The 12,242-nt window shown below is 57.2% G+C and overlaps 1 protein-coding gene across 1 annotated transcript; it reads left to right on the top strand.

Annotated features, from left to right (window-relative positions):
- The first annotated feature begins 5,073 nt into the window (after nucleotides 1–5,073).
- LOC136380097 (proprotein convertase subtilisin/kexin type 6-like) lies at nucleotides 5,074–11,900 on the top strand. The gene is made up of 4 exons (XM_066347897.1): nucleotides 5,074–5,126; nucleotides 7,763–7,866; nucleotides 10,792–10,921; nucleotides 11,788–11,900. The coding sequence occupies exons 1-4, from the start codon at nucleotides 5,083–5,085 to the stop codon at nucleotides 11,837–11,839; spliced, it is 330 nt and encodes a 109-aa protein (XP_066203994.1). The 5' UTR covers nucleotides 5,074–5,082; the 3' UTR covers nucleotides 11,840–11,900.
- Nucleotides 11,901–12,242: the final 342 nt, after the last annotated feature.

Genomic DNA, 12,242 nt, shown 5'->3' with positions numbered 1-12,242 from the left:
GCACCTCTCCCCTGCAGAGAGGCCCCAGGGGAGGGGAGGGGAGACAGCACGTGGGGACCAGCAGCTGGAAACACTGCTCCAGGCCCTTCCCCAGGGCCATCCTGGGCTGGGATGTTCTAGAATATTCAGCGTAGGTAGGGAGGACACCTACATTTCCCAGTTTCAACCCACTGTTGTGACTGTTCTACACTAGATCTTGCTCACATGATGTTCCCTTCTGGGTCAAGAAAGAGTGAGGAAATATTCTCTCCCCTCCCTGACGCCCAGGTCACCTTAAGATTGAGGCCATTAACTTTATCAAGTGAGACTGACATGTGACTCTGGGCTCAGCAAGAGGTCACTGCAGAAGGAGGCCGTGCCTCTGCAAGGCCACAGCTGGCTGGCGGGCTGAGAAGCCCAGAGCCTGGTAGCCCAGGTCTGATGTTTTCAGCCCAAACAGTGCAAGGGGGCAGGATTTCTGAGGCAATCCCCAAGCATGGACTGGGCTGACGTGGACAAGAATTAAATCAAATGGGAAGTGACTTCAAACCACAAACAGCTGGGAGCCAGGCCGTGTTGGGAGCAGGGCTCAGTGACGTGTATCAAGCTTTGGGCCCCCGGTGGGCTGAGTACCAGGCAACGCCACTCCATTCCCACCCAGACCAGGAGGTGCAGTCCAGTGCGTCCCCAGGGATGAACTCTGCTTAAAAGGGGTTCACAGTGGGACCTACAGTGAAAACGTTAGAAATAACAGTTCAGGGAGGGACGTAAAATAAACCGGCTTGACACTGGGAGAGGCTGGAGGCCCTGCAGAGGCAGGAAGAGGGCTTTGTGCAGCTCAACAGAGACATTGTGGGTGCAGAGAAGGGGGACTTTTGTGTTGCCGTCCATCCCGTGTGGGGCCGGTGGCCAGCAGATCACCTCCTCTTTGCTGTGAGCTCACTCCCACCTCCCCCATGACTAAAACCTGATGGAAGTTTCTTTTGTCCTTTCTGAAGTGTCAAAAGCCTTCACAATGGCCCACGGGGCCCTCCCAGCCGGCAGTCTTTCCTGAGCCCTGTCCTGGAGGAGGAGGGAGAGGGATGGTTGGTGGGGCAGCCTCTCCCCCACTGTGCAAGCCTTGGCATGCCGTGGACATATGTGTCAGGCCAGGGGGAAGAGGACACGTCTGGACATGCCTCTGGTGACTTGTGCTCATACCGGGCTCTCCCTGTGACATGAGAGGGAAGCCCCCAGAGGGTGAGGCTGCTGGTGTCCAGTGAGCTCCTGCTGTGTCCCTGTCACTTTACAGCAATGCCTGGCCCCAGAGTTAACCAGAGGGAGACAGGGAGGGCCGCAGGGAGGACGGCTGAAAGGGGCCCGCCACACCCTCGATCGCGGGCACGTGGACATCCAGCCTGGCCCCCCGCCCGTCTTCCCCGCTGTTTCCTGTGGGGTCAGCAGCGGCCCAAACATCCTCAACACCCCCGTGACGTTGCTTCATCCCCTGGACGCAGATGTGACGGCTGGCTGGTCCAGCATCGTGGAAGGCAGCCTCCCTGTCCCCACCCAGCCTCCCTTCTGACCTCACACAGTGTCCATCTCACCACAGATTTGGGTTCCCACCTGCCGCTGCTATTCTACCTAGAGGGTCAGGCCCTCAGACATGGACCCTGAGCTGGGGCCACCATTCCCCTGTGGTTGTCCAGACCCTAGGCCCACCACTGTCTAGAGAACTTCTGACCCTGATGTGGGGTTCTGGGGGACTGCACTGGACTCAGAAAGTGTCTATATCTAAAAGGAAGCGCTTGTTTCTTTAAGGTGTGTGCCACCCAGAGTGTGGGGACAAGGGCTGTGACGGCCCCAATGCAGACCAGTGCTTGAACTGTGTCCACTTCAGCCTGGGCAGCGCCAAGACCAGCAGGTATGGGCTGGGGCCTGTCTGCAGGGCAGGCACCACACAGAGGTCTGTGTAGAGCTGTTCTCTGCCCCACAACTGGCACCTGCTAGGAATTCATGTGGTGCCCCAGAAAGGGGATCCCAGTGAGTTTCACCACTCTGGACTTTCATCAGTTTTAGTAGCTGTTTTGTCCTCATCACACAAGCAGTTTGTGTCCGTGACAGGACCCAGGAACTGTGTCATGGTGACCTCAGTGGTTGTAAACTTTTCTATTTTGTTCCACTATAATGGATCATATTCAGCATGGTAAGGCTGACCACTGGGGAGCTGCAGACAGATGTCCTTTTAGGGCCAGAACTGCTCTAGACATCAGGGGGCTCCCGTGCCTGAGTGCCCAGGCAGAGGTGTGGGCATGCAGGGGGGCACACTCCCACCAGGGTGTAGGCAGGGTGTGGGCATGCATGGGGGGCACACTCCCACCAGGGTGTAGACAGAGGTGTGGGCATGCATGGGGGGCACACTCCCACCAGGGTGTAGACAGAGGTGTGGGCATGCATGGGGGGCACACTCCCACCAGGGTGTAGGCAGGGGTGTGGGCATGCATGGGGGGCACACTCCCACCAGGGTGTAGACAGGGGTGTGGGCATGCATGGGGGGCACACTCCCACCAGGGTGTAGACAGAGGTGTGGGCATGCATGGGGGGGCACACTCCCACCAGGGTGTAGGCAGGGGTGTGGGCATGCATGGGGGGCACGCTCCCACCAGGGTGTAGGCAGAGGTGTGGGCATGCAAGGGGGCACACTCCCACCAGGGTGTAGGCAGGGGTGTGGGCATGCATGGGGGGCACACTCCCACCAGGGTGTAGGCAGGGGTGTGGGCATGCATGGGGGGCACACTCCCACCAGGGTGTAGGCAGGGGTGTGGGCATGCATGGGGGGCACACTCCCACCAGGGTGTAGGCAGAGGTGTGGGCATGCATGGGGGGCACACTCCCACCAGGGTGTAGGCAGGGGTGTGGGCATGCATGGGGGGCACACTCCCACCAGGGTGTAGGCAGGGGTGTGGCAGGTGCAGGCGTGACTTCACCCCATCCTGGAGGTCACACAGCTGCTCCCACTGTGCTGGGCAGAGGTAGTCATGCTGCAGACCACTCACTGGCCAGGAGACCCCAGGCCAAGGGCAGGAGGTGGGTATTTGCTGGAACTGAATCTTCCGAAATTCACAGTTGCTCCACAGTCACATGGTGCTTCCCTGGAGAAGGGGGTGGACGTGTTGGCAGAGTGTTGCAAAAGCTCTCTGCTCCTGGTCCCCCAGGAAGTGCATGAGCACGTGGCCCTTGGGCTACTTCAGGGACACAGCAGCCAGACTCTGTCGCTGGTGCCACAGGAGGTGTGAGACGTGCTTGGGCAGGGGTCCAACCCAGGGCCTGTCTTGCTGCTGTGGGTTCTACCGAGCCTGCCCTTCCCCGGGCTGGGGTTCCCTCCCCTGGTGGGACTTTCCTGCCCTCTGCTCCCTGTGCACCCTGTCCTTCTAGAAAGGACTCTGACCAGGGGAGGGATGGGGCAATGGTGACATCAGAGCCTTCAGACCGCGCGCTCCTGGCCAGTCTCACACAGACGTGGTCAGAGCAGGTGCACTGATGCTGACATGAACCTGCTGGTTTGTGGAATCTCACTTCTGAAAGTCAGCGTCCGTTACTGAGGAAGGGCAGAGAGACAGCTCAGACCAGCGGCTCTCGGGTCAGTGGGACTTCAGACATCAAAACAGGAAGGCCTGCCCTGGCCGGTTGGCTCAGCGGTAGAGCGTCGGCCTAGCGTGCGGAGGACCCGGGTTCGATTCCCGGCCAGGGCACACAGGAGAAGCGCCCATTTGCTTCTCCACACCTCCGCCGTGCTTTCCTCTCTGTCTCTCTCTTCCCCTCCCGCAGCCAAGGCTCCACTGGAGCAAAGATGGCCCGGGCGCTGGGGATGGCTCTGTGGCCTCTGCCTCAGGCGCTAGAGTGGCTCTGGTCGCAACATGGCGACGCCCAGGATGGGCAGAGCATCGCCCCCTGGTGGGCAGAGCGTCGCCCCATGGTGGGCGTGCCGGGTGGATCCCGGTCGGGAGCATGCGGGAGTCTGTCTGACTGTCTCTCCCTGTTTCCAGCTTCAGAAAAATGAAAAAAAAAAAGAAAAAAAAAAAGAAAAAAAACAAAACAGGAAGGCCTCCAGGCTGCCCTGCTTGTCTGCCCTTCACTGTCTCCCCCTGCAGCCCTGGGTGTGTGCACGGGCGGGGCGGGGTGGGGGATGGGTCGTCACCTCTGCTTGTGGACTTGGTGGTCGAAACTGGGTGAAAGGCCCTTCCAGAAAGACTTCTTGGGCTGCAGTTGGAGTGAGTGAGGACAGACAGTTTGCAGCCCCCCAGAAATGCGGTGCCGCCCGCTGGCTAAAGAGGCTAGTGTTTGTAGTGCACTCAGCACACAGTGACCACACCCCTCAGAGGGGTGATGAGGGGACATTGCTGAGAGGTGACAAAAGGCCCACGACTAACGATGACACAAGCAGGTCTTGAGCTCAGAGAAGAGAAGTCAGGTGGGTGGCTCTGCCAGTCTCAGGAAGTGGGCAGAGGGGCGGGCTCTGGAGCCCAGGACATCACTCGGTGTTCGGCCAACTTGGTTCCCCGGGAAGAAGAGGCAGAGAGAGTGTCTGGGTCAAGTGGATGGAGGGTCATTCCTAAACAAGGTGAAAGAAGCCACCGTTCTGCTGTGGTGATTGTGTGTGTCTATGTCCACAGTCACTGAGTGTTTAGGAAAGACCCCTGGAGGATGCTGGTGGGGGTGCTCAGGGGCACCCTCAGGCTCCACCGTGTCATGGGTGCAACGGCCCTGAGTCGTCTCTGCTCAGTCAGCCAGGAACTGGCTTCTGTCCTGTTGAATTTAACAGAACCGAGCTTGTGTCCTCTGGACAGGGCCCCCCAGGTTGTCTGAGGACTTCGGTTTATTGCAGAAAAAAGAGCTAAGACCCCTGACATGTGATACAGGGTGTGTGGTCCTAACGTGGCTGCCTGATTCCTGCATCATTCGTCCTGGAGCTGACGCCCGGTGATGGCTGCTCTGTCAGCCCCGCTGGGGACAGGAGCCCCGTGGGCCCAGGTCTGACGTGCTGGCATTCTCCCACTTCCCTTCTCGTCTCTTCCTCCAGGTCAGAAAAAATGCCTGAAGTGCTCCCGGAGCTGTAAGAGGTGCATGGGTGATGCGGAGAAGTGCACTGTCTGCCAGGAGGGGTTCAGGTGAGTCACCGAGTTCCATCCCTTCCTCTTTCTGTCACCTCTCTCTCTCTCGTTTCCACTCAACGATTTGCTGTGTTTTTGCAAATTCTCACAGAAAGCCAAATTTTCAAAAGCTTTTCAGGGTAAAGATGAAGACTCTGTCCAAATCAGACTTGTTTTCTTCTATTAAGCGCAACACGCATCCTCTTTAAAAACATTGTACTGGGCTCACGATTTTTATCAGAATACTTTGAAATGTTTGTTTAGCCCATTCAATGCAGCCAAACTGCATTTACTGCAACCAAATGCTCATTACCTGTTCCTCCAAGTAACCGCTTGGAATGACGCCATGGACCCTCCCGCAGTCCGGAAACAGGCTCTGCGTGTTAAAGGGAAGTGTCCACCTGCCGTCCACACGCCTCCAGGAAAGTCTCTTGAAATCACATCTTTGTTTCCTCTGGTAAAACGGGGACGTGGAGCCACCCTGCCTTGGGAAGATGAGATGGGATGAGCTGTGTTGGGCCATAAATGATTTGCCACAGGGTCAGCCTGCCGTGGCAGCCCATCTGGGACCCAGAGCCTGCGTGTGTGGGGATGGGCAGCTGTGGATGTGGCAGGGACAGCTTGGAGGGAGGCACTGGGAACAGACTGGGAAGGAAACTCAGAAGAACTGACTGGGGTCACACAAAGGAGACAGAGTTGGGGGGAAGGTTGATGAGAACAGTGCTTCTCACCCCACGGAGTGCCCCCGAGTCACCGAGGCTGTTGTGAAAACGCAGATTCTGACCAGGCATCTCTGACTGGAGCCCAGGACTCTGCATTTCTGGCAGGCCCCCAGGGAGGAGGAGGATGCTGTGCCAGGCTGTGCCAGGCCCAGGCCCTCCCTGCCGGCTTCCCTGTCATCCAGGCCGAGGGCACTGGCAGAGGGGTTTCTTGGTGGAGGGTGTGAGGAGGAGCTGCTCACCCATGTCTGGTTTCCACAGCGCCTCCGACGTGGGCGTCAACATCACTCCTGTTTCTGCCGGGAGAGGAAGTTGCCCCGGGGAGCACGTAGCTGCTGCAGCAGAATTCATGGGCCTGACCCTATTTTCTGACCTGGTTGAGGGCAGGAGAGAAGCAGGCCCCCAAGGCCATGTGCATGCCTGCTGTCCTCTAACCCTGTTAGGTGCACGAGGCAGGGTTGTGGCAGTGACAGGATGCATTGCAGAGCCAGTTCCCCAGGAGACAGAGGGGACAATGAGGTGGTTGCAGCAGGGGGCCTGGGAGCTGCAGCTGTGATGTCTCCTCCGGCCAGGGCTCCTCGACCCCAGGCTGGAAGCTGAAGGTGTCAGGGAGGCTCCATGGTTCCAAGTCAGTGGGACCCACCCCACCAGGGAACTGCTGGAGGGTCCTGGGGCCTCCTGTCTCTGTGCCCCTGGGTTCTGGAGGAGAGGACATCAGCCACCCCCAGACGAATGGTGTCTCAGGGAGAAAACACATTGATGCAGACAGAAGCAGGGGTTTTATCGCTGGCCATAACCCACAGGAAGCTCCCTTTTATTGCCCAGTGTCCTCGTGAGCCGAGGCTCCAAGTCACTGCTGCCCCATTAGAGCTGCGTCTCCTGCCACCCAGCTCCGGGGGCTGACGTGCAGAAAGAATGTGCGTTTAAGGACTGGATGGAACTGGCTCCGTGAGCAGGAAAGGCCTGGGTGTCCGCTGTCCATGGTTACCCCCGCCATATCCCTCATGCAGGATTCCGTGTGTCTGACGCACCCAGGACACCAGTCCCACGTGTCGAGTGTCAGGTGCACTCACAGCATGTGCATCGAGCACAGTGTGCTCTTGGGAGTGAAGAAGCAGAGTGTCTGGTGTGTATTCACACTGCCCGGTGCCAGACTCTCACCAACATCTTACGAGTATTTGCTCATTTAGCCCCGAAAACAGCACTGCTGTGCAGGACCACGATTGTCCCAACAAAGAAGAGAGGACATGGGGACTCAGAGGGGTTAGCGGACTTTTCTGGGGTCTGGGTCTGGTTGCACAGCTAGGACATGGCGGGGAAAGGACCTGGAGTGGACAGCCCAGCGACAGTCTCCTCCCTAAGCCTTGACCGTGGAGGTGCGAGAAGAGAACAGGAGCCACCGAGGCAGGTCCTGCCGGGTCCCGGGAGGGGATTTGAGTTCAAGTTTATGGTGAAGGGCAGAGGCGGGAGCCCATCCGGGGTTTGTAAGTGTTGTTAAGATTGCAGAGGGCTCGAGACAGTGAGACTGCCCACCTGTCACCAGGGGTGACCCTCACACGCTCAAGTCCTCCTCTTGGGTCGGGTTCAGGTTCGGTTAGTGCCAGTGAGGAGAAGCCATCACAGACCAGGAGCGAATGGGAGGACCTGGCTGTCTGCACCAGGACCCGGGTCCTGGGGCTTCGGAGATGGACCCGGGTTCCGCCAGCCACCTGCTGGCAATGGTCCTGCTCTCGGGCCCAGGACAACCCTCCCAGCCGGACCTCCGCCAGAATCAGAACCACTTTTCCTGCTTTTGTCAGCTCAGAACCTTTGTCAACTCAGAGAGCTGGGCTTTAGCGACTTGCATTTTCTCTCATGAAAGACCTTGAGGGCAAATATTCATTTAATTAGAATTCGGAAGGGTTATCAAAATCTGCCTTTTTCCCCCTCCGACAGCATTGCATGGGACAGCTGCGTCCCTGACTGTGAGCTGGGCACCTACTTTGATTCCGAGCTGGTCAAGTGTGGGGACTGCCACCACACCTGTCTCACCTGTGTGGGTGAGTTCACGGCCGCACAGGCCTGGGTTTTGCTGTGCCGCGCCGTCCCGGGACCTGGGTTTCGCAGGGGGTTGGGTGAACCCTCTTCAAACCAAGGAGGCCTTAAGATTCCTCAGTAGGCCAGGGGTTTGTAGCGGTAAAGTCACAGAGGCCCTGGCAGGGGCAGGAGGGAGGGGGGATAGGTTACTGTTTACAGGTGTGAAGTTTGAGTTTGGTAAGATGAAAATGTCTGTCAGGGGATGAATGGATGGATGGTGGTGATGGTTGCACAGCATGTGAATGTACCTAATGCCACTGAGCTGTACATTTAAAAAGATTTTATGTTACCGACAGTATTACAATTTTACAAACTAAAAAAAGAAAAGCCAGAGTGTCATACTTTAAAATTTTTTTTTACATCCCAGACTGGATAGCTAGGTTGGTTAGAACATTGTCCCGAAGTACAGAGGTTGCCGGTTTGGTTCCTGGTCAGGGCAGATATAGCACCAGATCGATGTTCCTGCTCTTTCTCTCTCCCTTCCTCTCCCTCTAAAATTGATAAAAAGAATTAAAGAATTTGCTTTCATTGAATTGAGAGGGGTGAGGAAATGGGGAGTGGGGGAGAGAGAGAAAAGTCAACTGATTTTACTTAGTTGTTTGATTTTAGTTGTGCGATCATTGGTTGCTTCTTATAGGTGCTCTGACTGGAGATTGAACCTGTGACCTTTGGCATGCCAGATTGACCTTGTATTCAGCAGGGTCACTGGAGTGCTCTTAGAATGATCAGCCTGGATTTCCCAGCTGAGCAGGCTGTAGACTGCTCGTGAGCCCATCTGCAGCTCCGTGGTTGTGCAGAAAGACATGGTACTGTGACACTGTAGACTCAGAGACAAGGGTCGTTCAGGTGCTGAAGGGAAAGAGGCTTTAAAATAGTGCGCGTGTTCTGTGTGCCTGTCTTTGCTTACTGTGAACACTTTAGTCACAGAGAAAACTACTTCCATAAGAAAGTTTATGTCTTAAAATTCCCCACCCAGATGACAGCACAGATGTCTCCCAGGCACTGTATTTATGCAGAACAGTGAGAATGCCTTCGCTTTATTAGGCTTCGTGCTGCGAGTCATTTGCACTCAGGTGTGGGAATGCGTCCGGAGTCTGTGGGCTCAGATGTGTTCCCAGCTGTCTTCTCCCGAGTCTCCTTCCTCACCCAGCACTGTGGTCCTTGTTCTGAGAATCCCCCGTTAGGCGGAGCTTGTTGCTGTCGTCACCTTCGAGAATTAGGTCTCTGCTAAGTCACAGTTGCCATAGCCCAGGTCCTGGGAGATGGGGCATGATGGGTGCCTCTCCTGCTGTGGACACGTGACCCCACGTGGGCGTGGGCTGTGCTTTCCAGCAGTGGACACCCCGGAACCCTTGCAGCCAGGAGGAGACGTGCCTTCTGGGCCCCCCTGGAAGACCCACGGAGCTGGGCCCAGCACAAGGAGCACAGTGGCTGCTCCCAGCTGTTTGCCCTGAGGCCTTTTTTTTTTCTTAAGTGAGAAGTGAGGAGGCAGACAGACAGACTCTTGCATGCACACCAGAGGGCGATGCTTTGCCCATCTGGGGTGTTGTTCTGTTGCACCTGGAGCCACTCTAGCCACTCTGAGGTGAAGGCCATGGAGCCATCCTCAGCGCCCGGGCCAACTTTGCTCTAGTGGAGCCTTGGCTGCAGGAGGGGAAGAGAGAGACAAAGAGAAAGGAGAGGGGGAGGGGTGGAGAAGCAGATGGGCGCTTCTCCTGTGTGTCCTAGCTGGGAATCGAACCCGGGACTTCCACACGCCGGGCCAAGGCTCTACCACTGAGCCAACCAGCCAGGGCTGTCCTGCAGCCTTTTTATCTCTCTCTTATTCTTTGTTTCTGACACTCGGTACCTGGCCTAGGTTGACTGAAGAGCATTGCTGACGTCACTCAGTCAAATGTCACAGACACTTGAATCCGTAAACCTCAGGCCTGTGCTGTGCTAATGCTTTTGCCGTCAGTATTTCCATTCACTGTTCTTTTCCTGTGGCTCCGGATGGCTGGTGGCTGACAGTGTCCAGGCTCTGCTGGCTCTCCCTCACTGCAGCCCTCTGTCACCGCAGGGTTTGTACCCAGCAGACCTACGGTGTCTGGATGTCTGCCCTCCTCCTCGTGCCCGCCTGCCCGGGTTCTTTCTGAGATCCTGGGACATGTGTATCTACCCACGGCAGCCTCGGGGACAGGAACCCCATTTCCGTGCTTCATGTCCGGTGTGCGCTGTGTCGGAAGCACCTGTCCTCAGCCACCACGCCCTCCCTGGGAGCCCCACTTGTTTCTTCTCTGTCCCTGTCATCTGTACCAAACACCTGTCCACACCTTTCCCACCAGATGTCATCTTTCCATCTCCCCGTCATGTACACGGTTCTGTCCAACAGAAATAGGGTGCATTATAAGTTTTCTAGAGAAGCAGGGGGAAATCATGCTAACATAATATCTTAATTAACCTGACGTATCTGAAATACTGTTTGAACATATCATCAATGTAAAAAAATGACTATCATTCTTTCTTCTGCTGAGACTCTGAAGTCCAGTCTGTGTGTATGTATCGTAAGCTCACAGCACATGTCCATTTGGTGTGTCCACATGTCCGGTGCACAGAGCCACACATGGCCTGGTCTGGTGGGAAAGGAAGGCTGTGGAGTCATGGCCACCAACATGACACAGGTTGGGAGGACATGGGGCTCTGGCCTCCGTGTCCCCAGCTGTGAGACGGGGGTGGACCCACCTCCCAGGAGCGAATGAGAGCCAAGCACAGACACACAGTGGCACCTGAAGTCCAGCTGTGGTGGTGGCCAGGGGACAGATGAGCAGCAGTCGCTCTCAGAGACCCTCTAGCAGGCCTGGGACACAAGGTGGGCGGGCAGTCCCTGATAGCTGCTGCTTTTCCCACAGGACCCAGCAGAGAAGAGTGTATTCACTGTGCCACAGACTTCCACTTCCAGGACTGGAAGTGTGTACAGGCCTGTGGTGAGGGCTACTACCCAGAGGAGATGCCGGGTCTGCCCCACAAAGTGTGCCGAAGGTACGTGCCCGTCGACGGCCTTCCCGGTCAGACCCAGACCTCCGGGAACGGTGGTGCCTGTGCCCGCTGAGGGGTGGTGAGAGGGCCGAGGTGGGCAGTCCCCTTGCCCGGAAGCTGGGGGACTGCTGTGCAGCATCTCGCCCCTGAGGTGGGCAAGTAGGAACCATTGGCAGAGCAGGGGATGCCTGCAGGCAAGGTGCACCTCCTGTGTGCCAGGCACTGTGTAACTGGGACAGGGCAGGAAGCAGACCCAGTGCCTGGTGATGCTCATACCCCAGTAGCAGAGCCCTGGGGCAACACCCAGCTGTGCCACAGTCAGGACGCATCCACACAGTAGGACAGGAAGCGGGCAGTGGACCTGTGTGCTGGGGAGACCAGTCCCTGGGAGCTCAGCTCAGAAAAGGCAGCAGGTGGAGCCCTGGCCCAGATGTTACCCTAGAGCAGGACATCCCTCCCCTCGCCCCTGCCCCCACCCCAGGCGCGAGGCCATAGGAAGGTCACCCAGGAAGGTCAGTCTGGTGGGCAGCAGCAGTCCCCAGGCCAGCTCTAGGATCAGCTTTGTCACATCCCTGGGGGGGCCTTGTCCAGAGCCCATGAGTACATGGGGATGTCCAGGTGACAGAGATGGAGCCTTGGAGGCCGGGGCCTGTCAGCCTTGGGCATGCTCTGCTCTGTGGACAGACCGTCCTTGCCTGTCCTGGGAAGAGAGCAGTCAGACAGGAGGAAGGGTGTGCAGATGCTGGGCCAGGGTGTGAGCCCATCGCAGGAGACACGGCCCCAGTGAGGGGCACTGGTCTGGAGGGCAGGGGCCTGGAGAGGGTGGGCCTCCTCTCTGTTTGGCAGCGGGAACACGTGTCCCCACACAGGTGTGACGAGAACTGCCTGAGCTGTGAGGGCTCCAGCAGAAACTGCAGCTGATATAAGCAGGGCTCCACTCAGCTGGAGACCTCATGCATCACCAACCACATCTGCAGCAACGGTGAGCTCTCGTAGTGACAGGTGCATCCTTCCCTGCGTTACCTGCGGGATTGCCCTTGGAGGAGTAAGCCCGCTGGCCTTGGTTCACAAGGGGATGGAAAAGAACACATGGAAAAGGCAGCTCTCCGAGCAGACATGCTTCCCCCCCCTTTGCCCCCCTTCCCCCCCCCCCCCAGGCCTCCTCTAGTCTCCTTCCCTCCCCTCAGGCCACTCACATTGACCAGACACACCCCTGCCATAATCCAGCTACTGGTGATTGGTTTGTTGAGTGCCTTTTAAAAATGATTTTGTCTTTGTACCATTCCACTCCCATGCCTTCAACCCCAGGGGACCTGTGTGCCGT

This window comes from Saccopteryx leptura, chromosome 8 (genome assembly GCF_036850995.1).
Source record: "Saccopteryx leptura isolate mSacLep1 chromosome 8, mSacLep1_pri_phased_curated, whole genome shotgun sequence".
Classification (NCBI taxonomy): domain Eukaryota; kingdom Metazoa; phylum Chordata; class Mammalia; order Chiroptera; family Emballonuridae; genus Saccopteryx; species Saccopteryx leptura.
The sequence above is the reverse complement of the archived record's forward strand: the minus strand, read 5'-3'. Positions and strand labels throughout refer to the sequence as shown.